The sequence below is a fragment of the Dendropsophus ebraccatus genome, chromosome 8 (assembly GCF_027789765.1).
Source record: "Dendropsophus ebraccatus isolate aDenEbr1 chromosome 8, aDenEbr1.pat, whole genome shotgun sequence".
Classification (NCBI taxonomy): Eukaryota; Metazoa; Chordata; class Amphibia; order Anura; family Hylidae; genus Dendropsophus; species Dendropsophus ebraccatus.
Genome location: NC_091461.1, coordinates 76535888 through 76559231, shown reverse-complemented (window position 1 = coordinate 76559231; position 23344 = coordinate 76535888). Strand labels below are relative to the sequence as shown.

At 40.5% G+C, this 23344-nt stretch overlaps 1 protein-coding gene across 1 annotated transcript in view; it reads left to right on the top strand.

The window, feature by feature from the left end:
• NRG3 (neuregulin 3) overlaps positions 1-23344 on the top strand; it is a 673333-nt gene that overhangs the window by 242503 nt on the left and 407486 nt on the right. Inside the window, exon 2 of the mRNA XM_069980695.1 lies at positions 21368-21497. Within this exon, the coding sequence (XP_069836796.1) occupies positions 21368-21497 (130 nt within the window). The remainder of the gene's footprint in view (positions 1-21367; positions 21498-23344) is intronic.

Here is a 23344-nt window from a genome sequence, read left to right as displayed (position 1 = left end):
TTAGAACAAATCTAATTAACACACTGACACTTTATACCCGGGCAGCGCTGGGTACATTTTCTAGTTTTATTATATAAATAGCAATATGGGAAATAAGAAAATAAAAATGGTCCAAAATTCTTCACAAAATTAGTAATGATGGCCGCTAATAATGTTCATGATAATTATTAGTGGTCGTCATTACTTGCCACGTGCAATTTTCCTGGAAAGCATGGATACAGCCTATGTTCACACACAGTATTTTTGCTCAGTATTTTGGTCAATATTTTACAACCAAAACAAGGAGTGAATTGAAAACACAGAAAGGATCTGTTCACACAATGTTGAAATTGAGTGGATGGCCGCCATTTAATGGAAAAGAACAGCTGTTGTTTCAAAACAACGGTCATTGTTTTAAAATAACAACAATTATTTGCCATTAAATGACGGCCATCCACTCAACTTCAACAGTGTGTGAACATAGCCTTTCTATGTTTTCAATCCATTCCTGGTTTTGGTTAAAAAAAGCTGATCAAATACTTAGTAAAAAATACTGTGTGGGAAAATAGGTTGTAACCATGTTTTCCTAACAGTTCTAGGGCTACTACAGATAGCATGAGTCAAATGTCGAGCCTAAGAAGTTAAATTTATACTTGAAAGTTTGACAAGTTCGCTGATCACTAATCATTAATACAACGTAATAGACAGCTGTCCCTTCGATCCCAAATTATGACAATCATTTTTACATTGTAAGAAAATCCTAAGGCTTTGCTGCTTTCTATGTTCACACTTTGTAAAAAAAAGAAAAAAAAAGAAAAAAAAGAAGGGTGTCTGCTTTTTCTTGAACAAAAAAAAAAATGTTATTACCGAATTATTCTTGAAGTCAGTGGAATGACAGCCGCCCAATGCACACAGTGGATTAAAATATGGATGTTGTTTGTGTGGGCGACAAGTTAATGTTTAGGGGCGTTATTTTACAAATGACCGATGTTATTTTTGAGAAAACAAAAATAGACCTTAAAGAAACGTCACCGTTATGTGAACATAGCCTAAAGCTAAGTTCTCTTTTTGCCTGTTCAACGGCCCTCCTTGTGAATGGATGTCATTTTGAGGTCAAATAGCGTCCATTTAAAAAAAAAAAATATGGATGTCCACAAAGATATCCATCAAACGGCCAAAAAAGATGTTGTTTAAACCTAGCCATAGACTGGTACTTAAAAACTTCAGCAGCATTCTTTTTTGAAGGCATAATATACTGGTTTGTGTGTGTGTGTGTGTGTGTTTGCGTGTGTGTGTAAATCCTGAAAAGTAAATGTAAACAGAGTTTAAAAAGAAAAATTGTGCAATTGTTTTTTTTTTGTTTTGTTTTTGCATTTAACCATAATAAAATTTGATGGAAATTAATTAATGTGTATATCACATTGGCACCTAAATAAACTATAGCTCATCTAAGGGAAAAAACAAGTTATCCTAAGGAAAAAAAAATGGCTATTATGCCTATGAACATGGAAAAACAAACCATCTTCAAGGAATACAAGAGTTAAATAACAAACTTTGCAACATACATCCGCCTCTTCCCTTCTTAGCATATGTTCACACATTTTTTTTTCCCTTGGTAAGAATGACAGGATAATATATTTGACATAATTACTGAAAAAAAGAACATGCAGAATACAGAAATATATATATATATAAACCCCCTATCCACATGTAATGGAGAAATCAATAGAGAAAAACAAGCATTCTATGCATTTTCAACTCCATCATAGCGTTATGTTGTGTAATTGTCGTTTATTGTCATCATGGATTTTGCCCCTTCTATAGACCAGATTATGAATCTCTGTATGCCTAATAGTTCTAGAGCTCATTTATTTCAGACACAACAGATAATACCACAAGTTTACAACCAATGACAACAAAGTCATGAAAACAAAGCCATAGTGATAAAGTTAGAAATGACAGAGATTTTAATGATGGCAGTTGTACCTGTGCACTAGTGCCTAAGAGGGTCCAAAGACCCAGTATTAAAAACAACACATGGGGGGGGGGGGTATTAAAGCTTTTAAACAGGGGCTAAGTTAAAAATGTTACGTAAAGATATATCAGGACCATCGCACTTTTGACTTCTTTCTTGTATTATGTACTGTAAGGCTATGTTCACACAACGTATATCCGCATAAAACCACGGCCGTTGTATAATGGCCATGATTTTTACGGAAATATACAATGCCTTCTATGGGATCCTGGCCGGAGCCCATACACATAGTATACGCTCTGGCCGGGATCCCTAGGGGCCCAGCAACTGATATGTCAGTTTTCTAAGGCCACTGTTCATTGAATAGTGGCCTCAGAAAAGCATGTCAGTGAACACTATGGAGCGAGCGACTCCAGACGCTTGCTCCATAGTGTGCTGTGGGCAGTTCTGATGCGGGCGCACACAGATGCGCCTGTACCAGAACACTGCGGTGCCAAAGATCATCTGGCCAGTACTGCAGTACCGGCCGGGATGATCTTTTCAGGGGTCTCTCACATTGTGTGAACATAGCCTAATGCTGTATACTAGTAGTTCTTTAGCTGTGCATTCTTATCAGCACCATTAGTATCTATAATGATGACATTTTTAAGTGCACTTTTCCATCTTGTTTTAGGAATTTAAACTTTCTGCTATATTTCCTGACAAAACAAATTCTAAATTAAAAAATCTTGGCAGGGAACTTTGGGAGAGCAATTTCTTCCATGCTGTGTCTAATCTCAGTGTGAATTTCCATAGCATTCGTCATTACAGAGAGTAAAAGCCATTGACTGGATAAAATGAGTGTGTGCTGTCTATCAGAGGTCATTATATTCAGACATGCAGCTTTCATTGAAGTAAACAGCGACTCCTGATTACTTTTCCAGTTGGACAGTTTTTGGAGTCTTGACAATAAAAACCATAAACTCAAGGTCATTAATAAATTATTTGTTTAAGGCTTCATTTCTTCTAAAGCATTATTGAAGGATAGGAAATTACCGTCCCAGATACACAATAAATGCTATAGTAGTGCTTTTTTTTGTTTGCTTTTGCTATTTATTCAGAACATTGCTGAGCAGAGGATATACAGAGTTCAGAATTGAGCCTGACACATTTAGAATCTGCATAAAAGTTATAATTGTGAACGTTAGTTTAAAACAAGCACTAAAATGCTTAAGTAACGAACCCCATTGAAATCAATGGGAGACTCGAGCAATTAACCAGATGCTCCCTGCTCAGAAGGAGCCTGGTGACCTTCAAGGGATGTGTAAGCAAAATGTACAAAAATTAGAGCAAAAAATGCACTTCTAATGTGTCTTGCAGTAACCCAAGCAGTGGAGCAAAGTGCTTGATCAAGCAATACGATATTCAATTGAGTAACAAAGGGGCACTGTTACTGTGATGGGGGTACTAAGGGTGCACTATTGTTGTGGAATATAGTTAAAGGGGTATTCTTACTATCTCCATAAATCCCAAAAATATATGGAAAACGGCAATCAGTAAAAGGAGCCAAGTTTTAATGTATTTACATCTGATGAGCCCTACAGTTTAATTATATTAGCTGAGGATGACATGGGAATATCCCTTTAATGAGTTTATATATAGCGGGGAAGCACACATTTTCTAAGTGTGGCATTAAAAAAGAGCTTTTACGGTAAGGAAAACTCATACAGAGTTGGGTCTATGTGGAGGCATTGTTATTCTAAGGTTGGCACTAAGGCAGTGCTGTTACCCTCTAGGGGCAAACAAGTAGGCACTGTTACTGGAAAAAAGGGCATTAGATAACACTGTTACCATATGAAGGCATTATTACTGTGTATTAGGCCATGTTCACACAACGTATGTTTAACATAAATCAGCTAAACTATTGTGGTTGATGCTAAACATCAGTTTTATTGGAATGAATGAAATCCCGGCCGGAGCGTATACACATAGTATACGCTCCGGACAGGATTCCATCCGGTCGCTTGAAAAACTTACATGTCAGTTTTCTGCGGCCACTATTCAGTGAATAGCGGCCGCACACAGACAGTTCGCACAATAAAGCGTGCAGCAGGGAATCCAAACGTGCGCCCGCATCCGAATTCACCAGAAATGAAGATCATTTGGCCGGTACTGCAGTACTGGCCGAGATGATCTTCAGTAACACCGGCCATTCTGTGACCTGGCTGTGTCACAGAACGGCCGGTTTTATATGTGTGGTACACCCCTGGTGTGGGAGGTGGCGGCCGGTCACTTGCTAGGTGGTGAAGTTCTATGGTGGTTGGTCATAGTTATAGCCGGACCCAGTGATGTTATGTCGTGACGCCAGTGCCAGTTGGGCACACAGGTATGGTGGCACACCTACTTTTAATTTTAAAGGGTCGGTTATACCTTGTTCCTCTGTGAACAGTGACCTGCGAGGTTGTTGCGGGGTCCCTTGGGCTGTTGTGACGGTGGTCCAGTGTGGAGAAGTGACCCACCCGGACTATTGACACTGCCACAGACAGAAAGGCAGGATAACCCAAGAAATGTGTGTGTACTGTGTTGGTGCTTGATTAGGAATCACAGAGTCTCTTTATCATAAATAAAAGCTGGTTTACTTTAAAGATACTTGAATGCAGGAGATAATACAGTTTTGTATTAATATAACACGTTTCATTTCATAAAACACTTGTCAGTTAAGGATCCAGATCTGCAGTGAGAGTATAGAGCAGTGCTTCTCAACTTCAGTCCTCAGGCCTCACCAACAGGTGATGTTTTGAGGATTTATTTAGTATTTCACAGGTGATATAATTATAGTGAATCAGGTATTATCCCAGATGTTCTTTATATGGGATATCCTCAAAACATGACCTGTTAGTGAAGCCTGAGGACTGGAATTGAGAAGCACTGGTATAGAGAGTCGTACAGTCGTGCTGACTGGGTTGCTTGCTGAGAGGTTTATAGAAGAATCAGAAGAGTAGAGAGGAGGATGTTGTGAGAGTCCCAACCAAAGTAGTAGTGCTCTGCTGGGATTTCGGAGGAAGAAATAGAAAAATACTTGAGAAGAGAGAATACTTGTTCCTGTGTTTTGACTCTTTGGTCTTTGCACCACCTATTGCCCTACCAGTGTCAGGGGACCCGTCCTAGTGGGTGACACAAGCCCCAGACCTTGTTATCTGGGATAAGCGAATGCAGAGGGTTCCCTGTCCACTCGCACGCTGCAAGATAGAGTTTATAATCTCATAGCAACTTTGCTCTAATCGGATCAGTTCCTTTACTTTCTCTATGGATACTGTCCCGCACTGTGTCTCTCCTTGTCCACGGCGTAGGTTGAGATGATCTCTGACTTGTCCTTGCTAGTGAAGGGCTTAACACTGCATACTGTTGAGTGGAGTTGCTTGAGAAGAAACTATTGCATGCGCCTGGGTCTGCTTTCAGACTGCACACTGAGACCTGGCAGAGGACCAGGGCCCAACTGGACCGCTATAGAGAGCATTCTCGCTTGTCTCCTTCCTCTACACAGTCTAGCGACAAAAGACCTTACACTTTCACTACCCATGTGACTTCTTATCTACAGCCCCTGTAAGGTGTGCTGTGAATGGGTGAAGAGTGCATATGTGAGAAGTAAAGAGAGAAATGATAGGATAGAAGAAGAAAGTACTCTCATTGGTCTACAGATCCATGTGACGTATAAACAAACAATACTTATTCAATACTACAGCTGTGAAATACGGTATACATATACTTATAATAGCGACATCTTGTGGCGAAACTTTAACACTACTACAATACCACTTACATCCAAAAAGTACAGGCTTTTACGAAGGGTGTAACTAATAGCAAAACCCATGGTGGGACACCACATATGCAGTGTGAACGTAGCCTAAAGGGGCACAATTTCTGTTGGTAGAGAACTAAGGGTGCCCTATTGCTGCATAGTAGCAGTAAGAAGACACATTGTCTATTGGGCCAAATGGGAATCATCAAGCAAACTACAGTATTTAGGATGGTAATGTTACAAAGGTATCAGCACTGGAGATTTGTATAGAGGTTGAGAAATACTGTATGCAGGGTTGGTGTTGAAAAATAAGGGAACCAAAGATGTCTGGGTAGTAAACTCTGAAATGACAAATTTGGCTATCAAGATATTTAAGAAAGGGTCAAAAAGGGATCCTGAAAACTAAAGGCCTGCAAGTCTAACATCTAAAGTATTTGAGGGTTTTGTAAGAGATGCTATACTGGAAAACAACCTGATTACACAGCACCAGCATGGGTTTATGAGGGATTGGTCCTGCTAGACTAATCAGATCAGCTTCTATGAGGAGGTTAGTTTTAGGCTGGACCTGGGGGAGACTGTGGACATTATGTTTCAGAACTTTTTAGAGGGCATTTTATACTGTGCCACATAAAAAGTTGGGAACAGAGGTTGGTAATCAATGTGGCATACTTTGATTAAACCACAGTTACTAGTGGGGCACCGCAGGGGTCAGTATTGGGTCCACTTCTTTTTTATATATTTAAATATATATATATATATATATATATATATATATATATATATATATATATGTATATATATATATATATATATATATATATATATATATATATATATGACCTTGCAGAGGGGCTAGAGAATAGTATCTCCATATTTGAAGATGATTGTAAACTTGGTAATCACCACAGAAAGGGATAATATAAGATTACTGAGGGATTTGGAGAAGCTAGAAGTTTAAATAAAGTTGTTTTTTTTAACTTTGTTTATTAAAAGTTGTACATACATAATAACATAGTACATTACAGGATTGTACTAGAAAAGGATACAAAATTCTAAATTGTTCACAACATGGTTTCAACATAGTGTTTTGTGACGCACAAATAATTTGAGAGGATACAGCGCCCTAATGCGGCATCCAAACAAAAATGTCTTAGAACAAATCCGTCCAGGAAAAGAAAAGAAGGTAGTAGGTCTAAGTCCACTTACAAAGTTATGTGTCCAACACACCCATCATGGTCTTCTCAGCACACAGAGAAGAATATATACCCAGTGAATTGCTCTAAAAGAGCATCCCGTAAACTGGTGTAGCGAGTAGTGGTGTAAGTCGTGTCGGGTGAGGAACACCAGATTCCCCACACCTTATTGAACTTAGAGGGACACCCTCTACGTTTAAATACAATGTTTTAATAAGAAATGACTGTATTTACCAGTCCGATCCATTCTGACAATGCAGGGGGCCTAGGGTTCATCCACTTTAAAGCAATTGCCTTCCTAGCCAAAAACAATAATTCCCTAATAAAGATCATCTGGTGATGCGTCCATAATTCATCATCTAGGATTACTAGAAGACAGCCCTTGGGGAATCGATTAATAGGGCGCTGCAGCAGTGTAACCAGCATATCCAGTACCCCACCCCAAAAATGTGCTAATAAGGGAGCACCCCCAATAACATATGAATAAAGTCGGAGTGTGGGTGCTTACATCTATGACATTCCCTCGTAGGACACCTGCTCATTTTCTGAAGCCTTACCGGGGTCAAGTAACACTGGTGGAAAATGAACAATTGGGTTAATTTGTTGTTTATAGCAGGTGACACCAGCGTATGAGAAGCCAAAGCTTCTTTCCAATCGTCATCAGTAAGAGAGGGAATAAGCTCCTTCCATTTAGCTTCCACCGGTAGAGGGGTACCATGAATCTTGGCTAACATTAGATGTGTATATATAGCTGAGATGATACCCCTCGGACCCTGGGATTTAAATACTCCGATCAACGGGTACTTAAAAAAAGGGTACGTTGGGTGCATTAAATTGTGTCGTGACTGCATGTCTCAATTGGAGAAATTTATAAAATGTCTGTTGTGGCAACTGAAAGGCCTCCTGCAACTGTCGGAATGTCCGGAATCCGGTCTCGGTACGCACATCTTTCAAGAAACTCACACCATGTTGGATCCAAAAACTCGGATCCAAAGTATCCGAGAGATGCGGAAGTGAGGACTCATACCATAAAGGTCTATCTAATGAATAGTCTGTGTACCGTGAGAGGCGCTTGGCAGCATTCCACACCTGTGCAGCTAATTTATGTAAGGGCAACCACCTACGATCACTTTTGCCTTCCAATATGGGCCATAGTTGGCGTAGGCCCAGATAATGAGCCAAATGATGTTCTTTATTAGACAATATTCCTGCCGCTGTCCGTTCCATCAGATACCAAAGCTGTCCTGCATAGTAATAGATTTGAAAATCAGGGAGTGACATGCCCCCGTGGGATTTAAACCTCTGTAAAGTGGCCGATTTTAACTTAGATTGGTTATTTCCCCAGATAAAGGAGGGTTGCATTGCGTTAAGTTGTTTAAAAAAGGACTGTGGCATTGGGGAGGAAGAATGCTCTAGCAGATACAAACATTTTGGTAAGATAACCATTTTGACCAGATTAACGCGGCTCGGGATTGCAAGCGGAAGAGTTGCCCAAACTCTGAATTTGTCCCGCACATAAGCCAATAATGGAAAGATATTAGTGTGGTAATCCTGGCCATAGTCCTTATTGATTATTACCCCTAGATATTTGAAGTGATCCACTACCTTAAGACCACACGCTACATCCCCCCAATGCTCAGATTGAAAGGGAATAAATGCCGACTTCCCCCAGTTAATGTGTAAGCCAGAGTGAAGACCAAACCGTTCTATAAGGGTAATAGCCTCGGGAAGAGTGGCTGTAGGGTTAGACATAAAAAGGATCAAATCGTCAGCCTACAGGCCTACCCTATTCTCCCTTACACCATTTATAATGCCGTAATATGACCAACTTAAAGTATGGGGACATAATACCATTCACTAAGATACGCGCTCTCGGCGCCTTATACAGGAGCATAACCCATGTTATAAATATTGGGCCAAACCCAAATTTGCGGAGAGAAGCAAAAAGAAAGTTCCATTCAATAGAATTGAAGGCCTTGGCAGCATCAAGTGATGCCAAGGCCCAATTCTGTTTCTCGTAACCCCTACTTGGGTAAGCACCTGAACCCTCCGAATATTATTGGAGGTCGAGCTACCAGGCATAAAGCCACATTGATCGGAATAGACAACCTCCAGAATCACCCCATTTAAGCGGTTCGCCAACACTTTGGTAGTCCACGTTTAACAACGATATCGTACAATAGGATCCACAATCAAGTGGATCCTTGTCTGGCTTTAATAGCACTACTATTGTAGCATCATAATATGATTCTGGAAGTTGCCCACATGCCAAGGCAGCATGAAACGTAGATTGGAGTGCCAGCGCCAGTAAGTCCACATATTTAGCATATACCTCGATGAGGAGGCCATCGGGGCCAGGTGCTTTACCCTTTGCCAGATCTGATATGGCCTGCTGGATTTTCTTCAAGGTGATGTCAGCTTCCAATAATGACCGACTGTCAGCGGACAAGCAAGGAAAGGTGAGATCAGCCAAATAGGTGTCTATATCTACGTCAGAAGACGTGCTTTGGGACGAATATAGATTCAGATAGAAATCTATCCGCTATGGCTTGGTTTGTATCCAAAACAGACCCCCGAGAGTCATGAACCTTCAGTATAGTTGGAGATTGGGAATTTTGATGTATGAAGTAAGCTAGAAGCTTACTAAACTGATTGCCCATTGTCGTTTGTTTGCTTTCTCCTGCAATATGTGGAGATACCTCCTGCCCGCCTCCAGCCACGCCTCCCTATCTCCCTATTTGAGTCAGAGGGATCCCTAACATAAGTTTGTTCCAGAGTTTTACATTGGGCCTCCAAAACCAAATTCTTACGGGCACTTTCTCTCTTAATATATGTTATAGAAGATTGTAAACAACCTCGTAAATAGGCTTTGGTGGTTTCCCACAAGATTAATTTATTCTCATGAGGTTGGTTAATATGGAAAAAGCTTTCCATTTGATCCGGAATACGGTCATTCTGGGATAACAAGGTCAACCAAAAGGGATTCAATCTCCATCCCTGTGGCCCAACCTGCGGGAGACCTATAACAACTAAGACCGGAGAATGATCAGATACTGATCTAGTTAGATAGGAAATAGAAGAAACCTGCAGAGTCACGGTTGGATTGCCCAGTATCATATCTATGCGGGATAGGGAGGCGCGGCCAGATGCCTGACAGGAATATACTCTATCCACAGGATAATAATGCCTATAAACATCCAACCATCCCAGTTCTGACAGTAAAACTTGGAGAGGAGTCAGTGACACATCTCCCGGGGGTTCTGCGTTAAATCTATCTAACACCGGGTTAAGGATGGCATTAAAATCCCCCATGCACAATATAGCTGCTCCTGGATAAGAGGCAGCAAAGGCCACCGCAAGATGAAGGACAGCCAGTGTACCAGGGGGAGGATTATATACACACAGCAGAACATACGGACGGTTGTCCATATGCGAATACAAATCTCCCTTCGGCGTCCGTCTTGGAGGTCACCAAGTCCCATTTTATTGATTTATGGATAAGTAATGCTACTCCCCTAGAGTGCGATGTGTGAAAGGAGTGTAAGGTACCTTGTACCCACGGTCTATGCAGGACACGTGCTGTCTCAGAAGTCAGGTGGGTTTCTTGTAGGCACAGGACATGCGGATTATGTTTACGAACCTGTGCGAACACCATTGCCCTCTTTTGTGGACTGCCAAGTCCCCTCACGTTCCATGACATAATCCTAATGGACTGCATACTGTCTAATAGAAAAAATTTAATTAGATGGGTGTGTTATAGACACATATAAACAGATCAGAAACATCGAGAGTCGTGGACATTGCATAACAGTATAGCCTAAGAACAACATAAACAACAAAAACTGGCTGCATGAAGCAGCAATGCAACAACAATCTGCAACAAGTAGGGTATGCAGTATGTGGCACCAAATTACGGGGGAATCCCGCTATAGTAACCTACAACAAAGACATGTATATAAGGAGCCACATTACTCTTCCCAGCTTCTAGAAGGCCGAGCTATAACAGAAGACTCTTCCCAATATCGGGTAGAGGTATAGGAGAATATGCGGCTATTGGGATGAGCTGCGGTACCATATGCAGTTAACAAAAATTATCATTATGAATCAGGACTGCCTAGTAAAGGGAGGAGATAAGGAGACAATCCAAGCTAACAGAGCCATAAACTTGGTGAGGAATAAGTCTGATACATGCACAAATAGGATGAAGTCACATTATTATCTGAGGCCCAGAGACAAAGGAGGAAAGAAGGAGGGAAGGGGGACAGGGTTCCGTGAAGAAGACAGAGAAAGAGGGGAGGGAGAGGACAGAGCAAACAACATTATAAGGCAGGAGGAAGGGTACATGCACACAAGGCCGTCTGTTCAACTAAGGAGAACTTAAACAGACAAAGTTAGTCATCAGAGTCCCGATGTATAGTGGCTTGTCGTCTGCTGACCCATTCTTCAGCTTCCTGTGGCGCAGTAAAGAATATGGCTCGATCACCATCCACCACCTGGAGACTAGCCGGATATGCCATTGAGTAGGGAATGTCCAATTCCTTTAGTTTCCTCTTAACAGAGATAAAAGTGGCACGCTTCTTCTGTAACTCCGGGGAGAAGTCCGGAAATATGGATATTGGTGCCGAATTATGTGTAATAGCAGGTAACTGCCTAGCAAGGCGTAATACCAAATCCTGATCATTACAGTTCAAAATTCTGGCCAACAACAGTCTCGGAGGGGCCCTCGGAGGTGGTGGTTTAGCCGGCACCCTGTGTGCGTGCTCGACCGCAAATGCTGTGGAGAATTGGGCAGCCGGAAGGATGTCTTTCAGCCATTGCTCAACAAACAATCCAGGATTAGGCCCTTCCACCCTCTCAGGAAAGCCTATGATGCGTAGATTGTTTCGGCGCAGACGATTTTCCAAATCATCTGCTTTTAATCGCCATTGCTCACTCTGCCTCTCTAGTGTTGCGATGGCAGCAGGCATAGGGGCTGTTCTGTCCTCTAAATATGATACGCGGTCTTCCGTGTGACGGACCCTGTCCCTGAGATTGTATAAGTCCGCTCTCAGGAGGCCGATGTCTATCTCCTCAAGCATGCCTGGGAAGGAGGCTTTGCAAGTAGTTATAGCAGTCAGTAATTGCCTCAATGTCGGCTCAGGAGCCTCCTCAGTCCCACTATCAGAGGTACCTGCTGCAGCTGTGGGCTCAGCGCTTTTACTGTTTTTGTGCGCAGTGCGGCCTCCACCTCCGCCACCGCCATCTTGTCCACCCGCATGGACAAATGTCTTCAACGTTTGTTGCTTGGTAGCAGCCATACCCGACTTGCCTTGCCCGGTTCGGGTCCGCAGTCGCTGAGGAAGTATCAGTGACCCCAGGATGCTGGAGTATATAAGAACAGCTGAACTGGAGCGGGTGCAGAGGAGGGCAACAAAGATCATAAAAGGAATGGAAGGGTTACAGTACCAAGACAGGTTATCAAGCTTGGGGTGTTTTAATTTAGAAAAGAGACGTCTTAGGGGCAATCTGATCACAATATACAAATATATTAATGGACAGTACAGAGATCTATCCAGTGACCTTGTTACACCTAGGTCTGTAACCATGACAAGGGGGCATCCTCTAAGTCTAGAGGAAAGAAGGTTTCACCACCAGCACAGATGCAGATACTTTACAGTATGAACAGTGAGACTATGGAACTTTATGCCACATGATGTTGTTTTGGCTGATTCATTAAATAAGTTCAAGGGAGGCCTGGATGCTTTTCTTGAAAATGTAAAATTACAAGTAATGGACCTTAGATTTCATGTAATAGGACGCTGATCCAGGGATTTATTCTGATTGTCGTTGGAGTCAGGAAGGAATTTTCTCCCTGTGATAGGGTGATTGTAATCTGCCTCATAAGGGTTTTTGCCTTCAGCACAGTAGTGTTTCTGAAGGTTGAACTTGATGGTCTTTTTTCAACCTTATTAACTATGTAACTATGTAACTATGATGGAAGCTCCGATATGTCTGGTCTCCACATTCCCTATGCTAAAGCCCTATCTCTGTCTCTCTTCTAGTGCCCTGATGACCCTATACAGATCTAGAAAAATTTGTAAAACTCTACAGGGACAGAGATATTCAGTATTGTACAAATGTTTAGAATGACTGTAACTTATATATGGCACATAGTTTACACCTTTGCTTATGAGCAGGTCTGTATCCTGTATTTGGCATACATGCTGCCTAGACACTTTGGGGGGACATGTATTAATGTGCACCCCTGTTGTACACCTTTGTCCTGCTCCCATGACAAATTTATTAGGATTTATGCCCGCCCAGGAGCAGGTGTAGATTTGATCTGCAATGCCTGTGCGTACGCCTCAATAAATCTGGACAGGAAAAGGGACGGGGCTTTATTTAAGACTGGCATATAAGTACACCAGTCTTGATAAATGTCCCTCTTTGAGTGCTTGCGCCCCAAACTGATGCCCCCTCAGGGAGGGGTACGTGTTGGACTGTGTTCCCACATTGCATTTAAGTTATAAATACAATGTGGGAACATAGCCTAACATTTACCATCTCCACACTGCTGGAGTCAGTGGCAGTTCCTTGCAGCAGGTCAGCGGGTGCGGCCTCCTGGTTAGTGTCATTAGCTTCCTCCTATATGTACTGTATTACTATACTGCTGTATTGATCTCTAATTACCATATTGATTTCTATTACCAGCTCCATTACCACCAATCACTTTCTCTGAGCTTGGACTGTAGCAGACACAGCCGCTGCAGTACACAGCTAGAATTGCACCAGTCCCCCTCTTCCTCTGTACAAAGCCAGAGCTGCATTAGTCCTCTCTTCCTCTATACACAGCCAATGCTAAACCAGCCCCCCCCCCCACACACACACACACCCCTGTACACAGCCAGTGTTGTACCAGTGATCCCCTGTCCTTCCTCCTCTGTACACAGCCGGAACTGAACCAGATCCCCTCCTCTGTACGCAGCCAATGCTAAACCAGACACACACACACACACACACACACACACACAAACACCTGTGCACAGACAGAGCTGTACCAGCCATTCCCTGCCCTTCCTCCTCTGTCCAAAAACAGGACTGATCCAGCCCCTGTTCTGTCCACAGCCAGAACTCAATCACCCCCCCTCCTCTGTATACAGCCAGAGCTGTACCAATGATCCCCTTCCCCTCCTCCACTGTATACAACTAGGACTGATTCAGTCCCCCTCCCTTGTACACAGCCAGAGTTGTACTAGCCATCCCCTGCCCTTCTTCCTCTGTACACAGCCAGAACTGAACCGGCCCCCCGCCTCTGTACACAGCCAGAGCTGCACCCCCCATCTCCCTCACTTTCCTCTGTATACAGCCAGAGCTTCACCTGTCACCCTCCTCTGTACATAGATAGAGCTAAACCAGCCGTGCTCCTCTGTACAAAGCCAGAGCTGCACCAGCTATCCCCTGCCCCCCTCCTCCGTACGCAGCCATAGCTGCACGACCCCCACCCCTCACTCTCAGATCCTTCTCCTGGGGGGGGCATATCTTCATGCTCTTCTGGTGGGCAGCATAGGGAATAGTTCCCCTTCCTAATTGATGGAGCAGGATTTCTACTCTACTCTTGAGGTGGGGGGAACTGTCAATGGATTACTAGTGACTGCGACTGACTGACGCTACTTTTACTACCAGGTCATTAACAACAACCCCTTCCCACCTGGACCACAGCCCTGCTTACCAGTGTAATTATTTTTATCTGAGATTAGCTTTTGCAACAGTTCTGCTCGGATACAATATAATGAAGTGTATTTCCGAACAGACAAATTCCAAGTGTGTAAATGCTATTTCTGAAACAGTATTCATTACTTTGTGTCATTAAAGAGTAATTAAATGCCAAATTAAAAATGCAGCACAAACTTGCCCCTGTCTGATTGTAGCCTAAAGGCATTCAGTCTGTGACTTCATTTTCTCTGTAGAAAACAACACAATAAGGGAATGAAATGCCATGATATATCAACAAATATACTGCAAAAGTAAAACCTGATATACATTAATTTCAACTATTTTTGCATAGGTTTTAGGTTTAAAAAGAACGCCTGTTTCTGTAAGCAAAAAATCCTCTTCTAATTTCGAACAAGACTTTTTTTTGGCCTACAGTAAAAAAAAAATATATATATATATATATCTTTTTTTTTTAGGGGGGGGGGCATTTGCTTTATGAAATATATCATATATGTCAAAAATGTGGCTGTGTTATTGCATGAAAACATGCCCTTGTGTTACTGCAGATACGTTTTGGCCAGGCAAGGGATAGGGTGGACAAAGAGAGTGAACCCCGAACTTGTCCCTTCCAATTGTCACTAAGTGATTGCGGGCAACTGGGCGACAGACCCTAACTTGCAATATATGAGAACACTAAACACAGAAAAGACAAACATAAAAATAAGCGATAGTCAATCAGTTAAACCAACCGAGCAGCAAAGTACCAAAATAGAATCCAAAAGAATAGTTCAATAAACATGATCTGAGGCCATGGTAGTCATATAACACAACAGAAAATAGAATAGGGAACACAGATTTTGCAAGGAATACTTATCGAATAGCGAGCAAGTACTAAGGGAAACTAAGCTGATGGTGGTGGGGGTTTAAATAGGAGGTCAAGGGTCCAGTTCAGAACTTCATTGGACTGAGCATCTGATCCTTATCATTCACATATGTGAATAAAACCCTTTGGTCCGGATTTATCAAAGGATGTATAATATAGACTGGTGTAAACTGCTCACAGCAACCAATCACAGCTCCTCTTTCATGTTACCAGAGCTGAAGGCTGAGCTATGATTGGTTGCTGTGGGCAGTTTACACCTGTGTATATTTTACACCCTTTGATAAATCTCCCCCTTTGACTCTCAGGGAGACCTGTCAGTCATTAGGTATACAGCAGCACAGCTGCAATGTTTAGCCTTCTTCCGGGTGATGAGGACCCAAAGAATGCTCAATGCTGCTGTGGGCGGGATTCTGAGAGTCCGGGGTGGCGCTCCAGGTGTCAAAGAAACCAATTAGTTAGAAACCAATGCAAAAAACATAGCCATGGTTGGCTAGATAGACCCGCAAGTAGTTACCTGAATCTAACCTGCTGTTATTATGTTATAGGGCATGATACACTAAGTACTAATTTACCTTTAACATCTTCATCCCCTGAACTGTTATAGTGAAATCCGATTTTTATTATTTGCTAATTAGGGCTTTGGTTGCATTGATGGGTGGCATTTTGTCCACCCACCTGCGGCCTCCTTATGATTTCGTAAAAAAAAAAAAAAAAAAAAACACCATGTAGCAAATACAGTATTTAGTGTATGTTTTTTTGTTTGTTTGTTTTGTTTTTTGTTAAACATCGAGTGGGATTTTACCCTCAAAGGGGTGTAGGTAAGATAATATCTAAGTTTTTCTTTCTTATAAAAATGAGGTGGAATAAGATAGAGGGTTTTTTATACACCCCATTTTTCTATACATCATCAAAATGGAAAAAAAAAAGTGGTAAAATGGATAGAAAGTGCAGTGTGAACTTGGCCTAATAATACATTTGTGTTTTTTTTTTCAGTTAAAAATATTAAATGGGAATACAGTATATAAAAATTAGAAAAACTTGCGTGGTGGTTCTTCATTTCTTCCTATTTCTTTACATCTGTTCATTTTTCTTTCCTGTCTTAAATTTAGAATGTAGCTAGAGGTTGCTTTTTTCCAGTGTAATCAGATAGAAATGTATCTCGAAGTATTAAGTGATGATTGACGTGTATAATCACACCCCCGTATAATTTAGTGCAATTCGTAAAATGATTTGCTGTCATGCTATATTTTGACATGAATTTTTGTGTGTTTCATCTTTACCATACATATTATGACACTATCTGGCCCGGTTTTTGAAAATAAACATTTTATTATTATACTAATGATACTGTATTGGGGAGTGAAAAGATATTAAATTTACCATATTAATTGACCTGATCATGTTCCTGCTTTATATATGAAAGATAGATAAAAGATGCTATCAACAGAGTGATGGTTAATTGTTGCACAATACCTACTTTTAAAATAAAATTATTTGGAAACTCAATAAACAGAAAAATATATGTGGAAAAATATATGTGGAAATATATCCTTATTATATAGAGGTAAGCCCCTATGTTTTAAACTTCCCTCTAATAAGGTCCTTTCACATGGGCTGAGTATCCTTAACAATCATTCCTAGGAACGCTTAATCACCTCATAATCAGCCCATCTAAAACTACCAGGGATCATCCAACGGTCCGACAGAAAATGGCTCCACAAATGATACAGTGACTGTTTGCGTTGCCCAGCCACTTAATTAGTTGTGCGGAGTAAAAGAGCCCTTAGTCATAGAGAAAAGACATTATCAAAGAGTTACCCTTCTTTTGGGGCATCTAAGGCATCTACATTCAGTACTTCATGGTCAGTATTCCATCTGACTAACTGTGTGTAATACTAAATGATACTATTACTTCAAGTAAATTCCTAGCTGCCAATAACTAACCTTGGCAAAGTCAGGTGTTTGCCAGGGTGAAATTCTGGTTGGCTTTAAAGGAAACCTGTTACCTCGGCATCCCGTAGAAGCCCCAATACTTACCTCCTCCTGCCAGTCCCGTTTTTGAAGCCGGTTACACAGAGGAGAAATCATCGCCTGGCGATCTGTGAGCTCAATATGTAAATGATAAGAGATGAGTCAGACGTCTGCTATAGTGATTTCCTATGGACATCAGACTAATCTCTTCTCATTTACATATTGGGAGCTTTTGGATAGTTCGCTTATTATTATAAAGCTTTGGTTCAGATCACATTGGTGTTTACGTTTGGCTACCATCATTAAGGGCCCTCCAGAGGCAACAAGACTTCTTTACCATGAGAACAGTGAATCTGTGAAAACAGGTTTAGATAAGTTCTTAGAAGTTCTTATTACACGGAGCGATTATCTGCCAAATCAAAATGATTCGGGCAGAAATCGCTCGATGTAATAAAATATTTTTTAAACATGTTTAAAAATCATAGGCTGCCTACCGTGCATCTCAGCATATAATAATGATGTGAGGCTGATGGCTGACAACAGTGGAATGAAAATAAACAAGTTTATACTAACCCATACTGCTGCCTTTCCCCTGCGATGCCTGCTCCCCAGAGCTGCTGATGACACTTCTGGCCCTATCTCTTCAGTTACAGGCGGCTCAGCCAATCACTGGCAGCAGGGCTGTCCTGTCTTGGTCGGTGACTGACTCAGCGGCCTGTTACTGAAAAGATGGGGCCAGAAATATAGGCGGGGCTTGCAGTGAGCAGGCAACGTGGGTAAAAGGCTGCAGGACACTGGGAGAGCATTGGTAAGTATTTATCTTTATTATTTTCAATGTAAAAGCAAGGACTGCACAGATATCGCTAATGATGTCAATTTAGCCCTCATGCACGATTATAGAGGCATGTATCTAGATCTAGCAGATCGGCGTTCACTTACAAAGCATTATGGGGCCATCTAACACGGCCCAAAGTGTACGATTGTTTCAGGGTCTCCATTGAGAAATCTTCCTAGATTAGCAAAGATAAATTAAGTTCTATCAAGGAGCTATTATGACTTTTTTTTTATCTGTTTGCTATTTGCAACTGGCATTGAAAATGAGAATCAGCTGCAAAGTGCTAATTGGATAAAGCAGAATTCAATAATTGTTCTGCAGTGGATGGTAAAATGGAAGAATGCTGTGTTTACCTTTTTATCTGAGATTTATTGCTGCAGCTTTTTGGAGGGTGACAGGAACAGAGGAGGCTCTTAATTAACAGAGCTGTTTTTCACTGGAAATGCCATTTTCTGAAACTATTTGCCAAGAACTGAAAGAATCCTCACATTAATTGTATGACATATTATTGACTGATAGCAATTACATTACAGCATTTTTATCTCCTTCAACTCAAAATTAAGAATTATTTTGTATCATTATTATCATTATGTATTATTTTGACTATATATATATAGATATATATATATATATATATATATATATACAACAACAAAGTAAGTTAAAGAGTTATTAAAGGGTTTTCCCATCTTATAAAGTGATGGCATAATATTAGGATTACTTCATGATAGGCAGTGATGGGGGGGGGGGGGGTTAGGGTTAGGGTTGTACTATAAGTGAATCTCCACTTAGGCCTTTAAAAAAATTTTCCTGCTTGGCAGCACTCAATATTGCCTAGTTGTGCATGGATCTGCAGTTGGCCCTGTTTAATAGATGGGGAGGGTTAAAGTTGCCTACATTGTGGCACCCTGGCCATCTGCTGCGAGTGGGGAAAACTGTGAGGGGAATGCTGCACTACCCTACGGCTGCATCCTCTTTGATCGTAGGGCTAGTACAGATTATACTTCTATTTATCATAGAGTGATAGCATAAGGTAATAATTATGCTCTTATGTTATAAGTTGGGATAACCCCTTTAAGATTTATGATAAGACTCATACACGAGTCAAAGCTATATAAATAGAGCCTGTGCAGAAGAACACAAAGTCCCTGTGGATCTGTACTCTGGAGCTATAGGCAGCTTGCATGTCTATGTAGGGCACTGTATTAGAAATATCTTTTCTGCTAAACAATACCAACTCAAGGTACAGTAGAATTCCATAAAAGCCTACACGCACTGTATTGTTACATCATGCAACTCTGAGATTGTACAAAGCCATAATCCAGTAGTTCAAATGAGGTGTTAAAGAGAATATAGAGACAAATTGGAGCTGTACAATACTATACAAAAAGTTCATGAATAGTTGTTGCTAAGCAGGATTTCTTAGTTCTCCTGGCATGTCTGTTTTACTTGTATTTCATATAAAATAGCATTTTTCTTCAGAAAACTGTGTTCTTCCACTACTTTGTTATTCTTTCAGGAAATATAGTGTATGCACAATTGACAACTCATTATTACATTCCAAATACATTATAAATGACATTCCCTACACCTTCTAATATTGTTTAACCAATGGTGTATCTGACTGTCTGGGGATATGCTGCATTGTCAATTGGAATGTTAATACATATCCATGAGGAGTACTACTACTACTACTACTACTACTACTACTACTAATAATAATAATAATAATAATAATAATAATAAAAAAAAATAATAATAATAGTTAAAGCGACTCTGTACCCACAATCTGGCCCCCCCAAACCACTTGTACCTACGGATAGCTGCTTTTAATCTAGGATCTGTCCCGGGGTCCGTTCGGCAGGTGATGCAGTTATTGTACTAAAAAACAACTTTTAAACTGGCAGCCCTGTGCCTAACGGGAGTATCTGTGCCCTAACTTTGCACCATCCCTCCGTCCCTCCTCCCCACCCTCCTCATCATTAGGAATTCTCCAGGCAGATTGCCTCCTATTCCCCACCTGTGTCAGCCCGGCACATGGGCTGGATCGTTAAGGACCTGTGCAATGTTCAGCATGAAGAAAATTTTCCAGTGGCATTCCTAATGATGAGGAGGGACGGACAGGTGGTGCAAAGTTAGGGCATAGATACTTCTCTTTGGCTGCCAGTTTAAAAGTTGTTTTTTAGAAAAATAACTGCATCACCTGCCGAACGGACTCCAGAACAGATCTTTGATTAAAAGCAGCTATCCAAAGGTATAAGTGACTTGGGGGAGTCAGATTGTGGGTTCAGAGTCGCTTTAATGATAATAAATATAAAAATTATATTAAAATACAATGCAGAGTTCTAAAAAAGACTCTATGCAACCTATACTTGGTCGCCTTTAGTGTAAAAAAAAAAAAAAAAGTAACAAATACTAGTGTTGAGCAAGCACTAAAATGCTTGAGTGCTCCTTATTTGTGTCGAGCATTTTTCAATGCTTGAGTGCTTGGCCCCCAGTAACAAACTTCACAAGGCTTTATTTTCATGGTATAAATAGTCTTAAGTGAATCTGGTAAAACATTCAGGTTCGGCAACGTTGTCCAAACCCGAACACTAAGCATTTAATTCCATGTTTTCCTTGCAGCCCTAGAGCAGCATCTGTCATCTGCAGTCGCAGGAAATCAAACGCAGAGTGTTCAGGTTCAGGTAACACTGCTAAACTCGAACATTTTGACAGCATCTGTCAACACTAGTTATAAGCATTGGGGAATAGGGAGAGTTAACAAAATTATTGTCTTCAGGATAATATATAGAATTTGTTTCTTACACATTGTGATATCATACAGAAGATAATGACTCCAATATCCAGTCTAGATAATTTGTCTCCTTGTAAGTTATTGCTTGGATCTTTATACAATTTTCATTTTCCCAATTAAGTATCTACAACCTGTTTGTGAACATGAATGTTAAAAGAAAACTTAAAATTACTCTTACAATAAAGGAGGTTAAAATAAATGATAGCAAGATGCAACGAGAAGTCATTTTATTTTTTTTAAATTTGTATTCTGTTTTCTTTGCAGATACCACCACCTACTTCACTGAGAGGTCCGAACACTTTAAACCTTGCAAAGATAAAGATCTTGCCTACTGCTTAAATGATGGGGAATGCTTTGTTATAGAAACGTTGACAGCATCTCACAAACATTGCCGGTAAGTCACTAATGAACAGTTACCTAATGTGGATTTTTCTAGAAAAATTCAGCAAGAACTACAGATAAAGATGAATTGACTAAAATAAGGTTTGTCTAAAAGATTTCTCCCTTTTTAAATACTGTTACTGTTCAGTCTTGCTTTACTGTTTTACTCCGCATTCAGGAGTTCAAGAGTGATTTTGTTTCATTCTTTAGAGATAATGTATTTTAGTTTCATTTATTCATTCATTAGATTTAAGCTCATAGACAAGAGCAACCAGTTTCTTTTTGCTATAGCTATTTATTTTTTTATTTTTTTATTTATTTATTTATTTGAAAATAAACCATCCCTTGGTGCGGCTGCATTGAAGACATAAAATTTATTCTTGTATTAAAACAAACAAACGAAAAAACCTTCTGCAGCATCATGTGTATTGAGATGCTGACACAGATATTAGTCAACTGAGAGGGAAAGGTAACAGTATTCCTTTTTTCTCCTTAAAGCAAATCACCAACCTTGGACCTTGCTCTTGTAGATTATCAAGTCTGGTGTGCTAGAAACAGGCCCAACACCCCCAGTGCACCGCTTTCCCTTTCCACTACAGAAATGAAAGTGTTCCTCAGCCAGATGAATATCCTTTAGGATACAAACTGCTGCAGACCATATTCATGCCGAACACTGATCCATATGCCATACCTTGGCTGATATGGATGTGCATAGGAATATACTTGGAGACCTTAAGGTAGCAACAGCAACAAGAATACAATTTTCCAGCATGAAGTCCATAAAAAGCTGATCTTTAGTGTAGAATCCAGTAAAAAAAACTCTCACTCGTTTCAGCCAAAAAGGCCTTGATCATGTGTCTGAAACATGTCCAGTGTAAACTTTTTTTTGTTTGTTTGTTTTAATCACCCATGTTGTGATTTTATCTGCACTCTACAATTAAGATCAGCCTTTTATAAACTTCTTGTGTCCTTTAAAATACATCACCTATGGGAAGGGCGCATCCAATCGGCTCACCAAACTTGTTAATATTAATATTTGGCAAATCTCTGCAATAGTGTGGGAGATTTTTAAAGGAAGGATACAATTGGATTTAGTGTGGTGAAGCCAGTCAAGCAGTACCACGTTATACTTAGATATAAGGTTGCTGATAGATTTATTTAAAATTTATGGGTAAATGTTATTTTAAATCCTGATTTAGGGTGCGTTCACACCTACAGGATCTGCAGCAGATCTGCAGCAGATTTGATGCTGTGTTTAGTTATTTAAATGAAATCTGCTGCAGAAAATCAGCTGCAGATCCTGTAGGTGTGAACACACCATTAATGATATTTTTGGGAAACCTTAGTCTTGTTTTTGAATTATTCTGAAATTGTTGATTTTTTTTTCTTCATACTTAGTATTATACAATTTGTCACTTTTTAGTTTGTGTAGAATAAACATGTGTCAGGCTAAACAGTTACCGCTTCATCACAGGGAAGGATTAAAATGACAAGGATACAGGTGGATATAGATAACATAAGATCACACCCACACCAGTGACTATAGGAAAGTGCTCTTACTCCCTACTCTGCATTCCAATATGGTGACCTCTAGTTGAGGCATCCCCACAACACTGACCCATCAATTACATTTACTGTAAAACAACATAACACATATTGTCAATTGAATCATAAGAAACTGAAAGCTTTGTGTTGCATTTGTCATCTATTAGCTGTGGTATAAATCAATATGCAGTATACAATGTCTTCCTCTTGATCATGCCTTTCACTGTGTGCTTCACTGTGTGCAGGGGTTTAAATTGTCCTCCAGGCAACAGATCAAGCTGCTTTTAGCTATACAAGTTTTGCTATAAAAGGCAA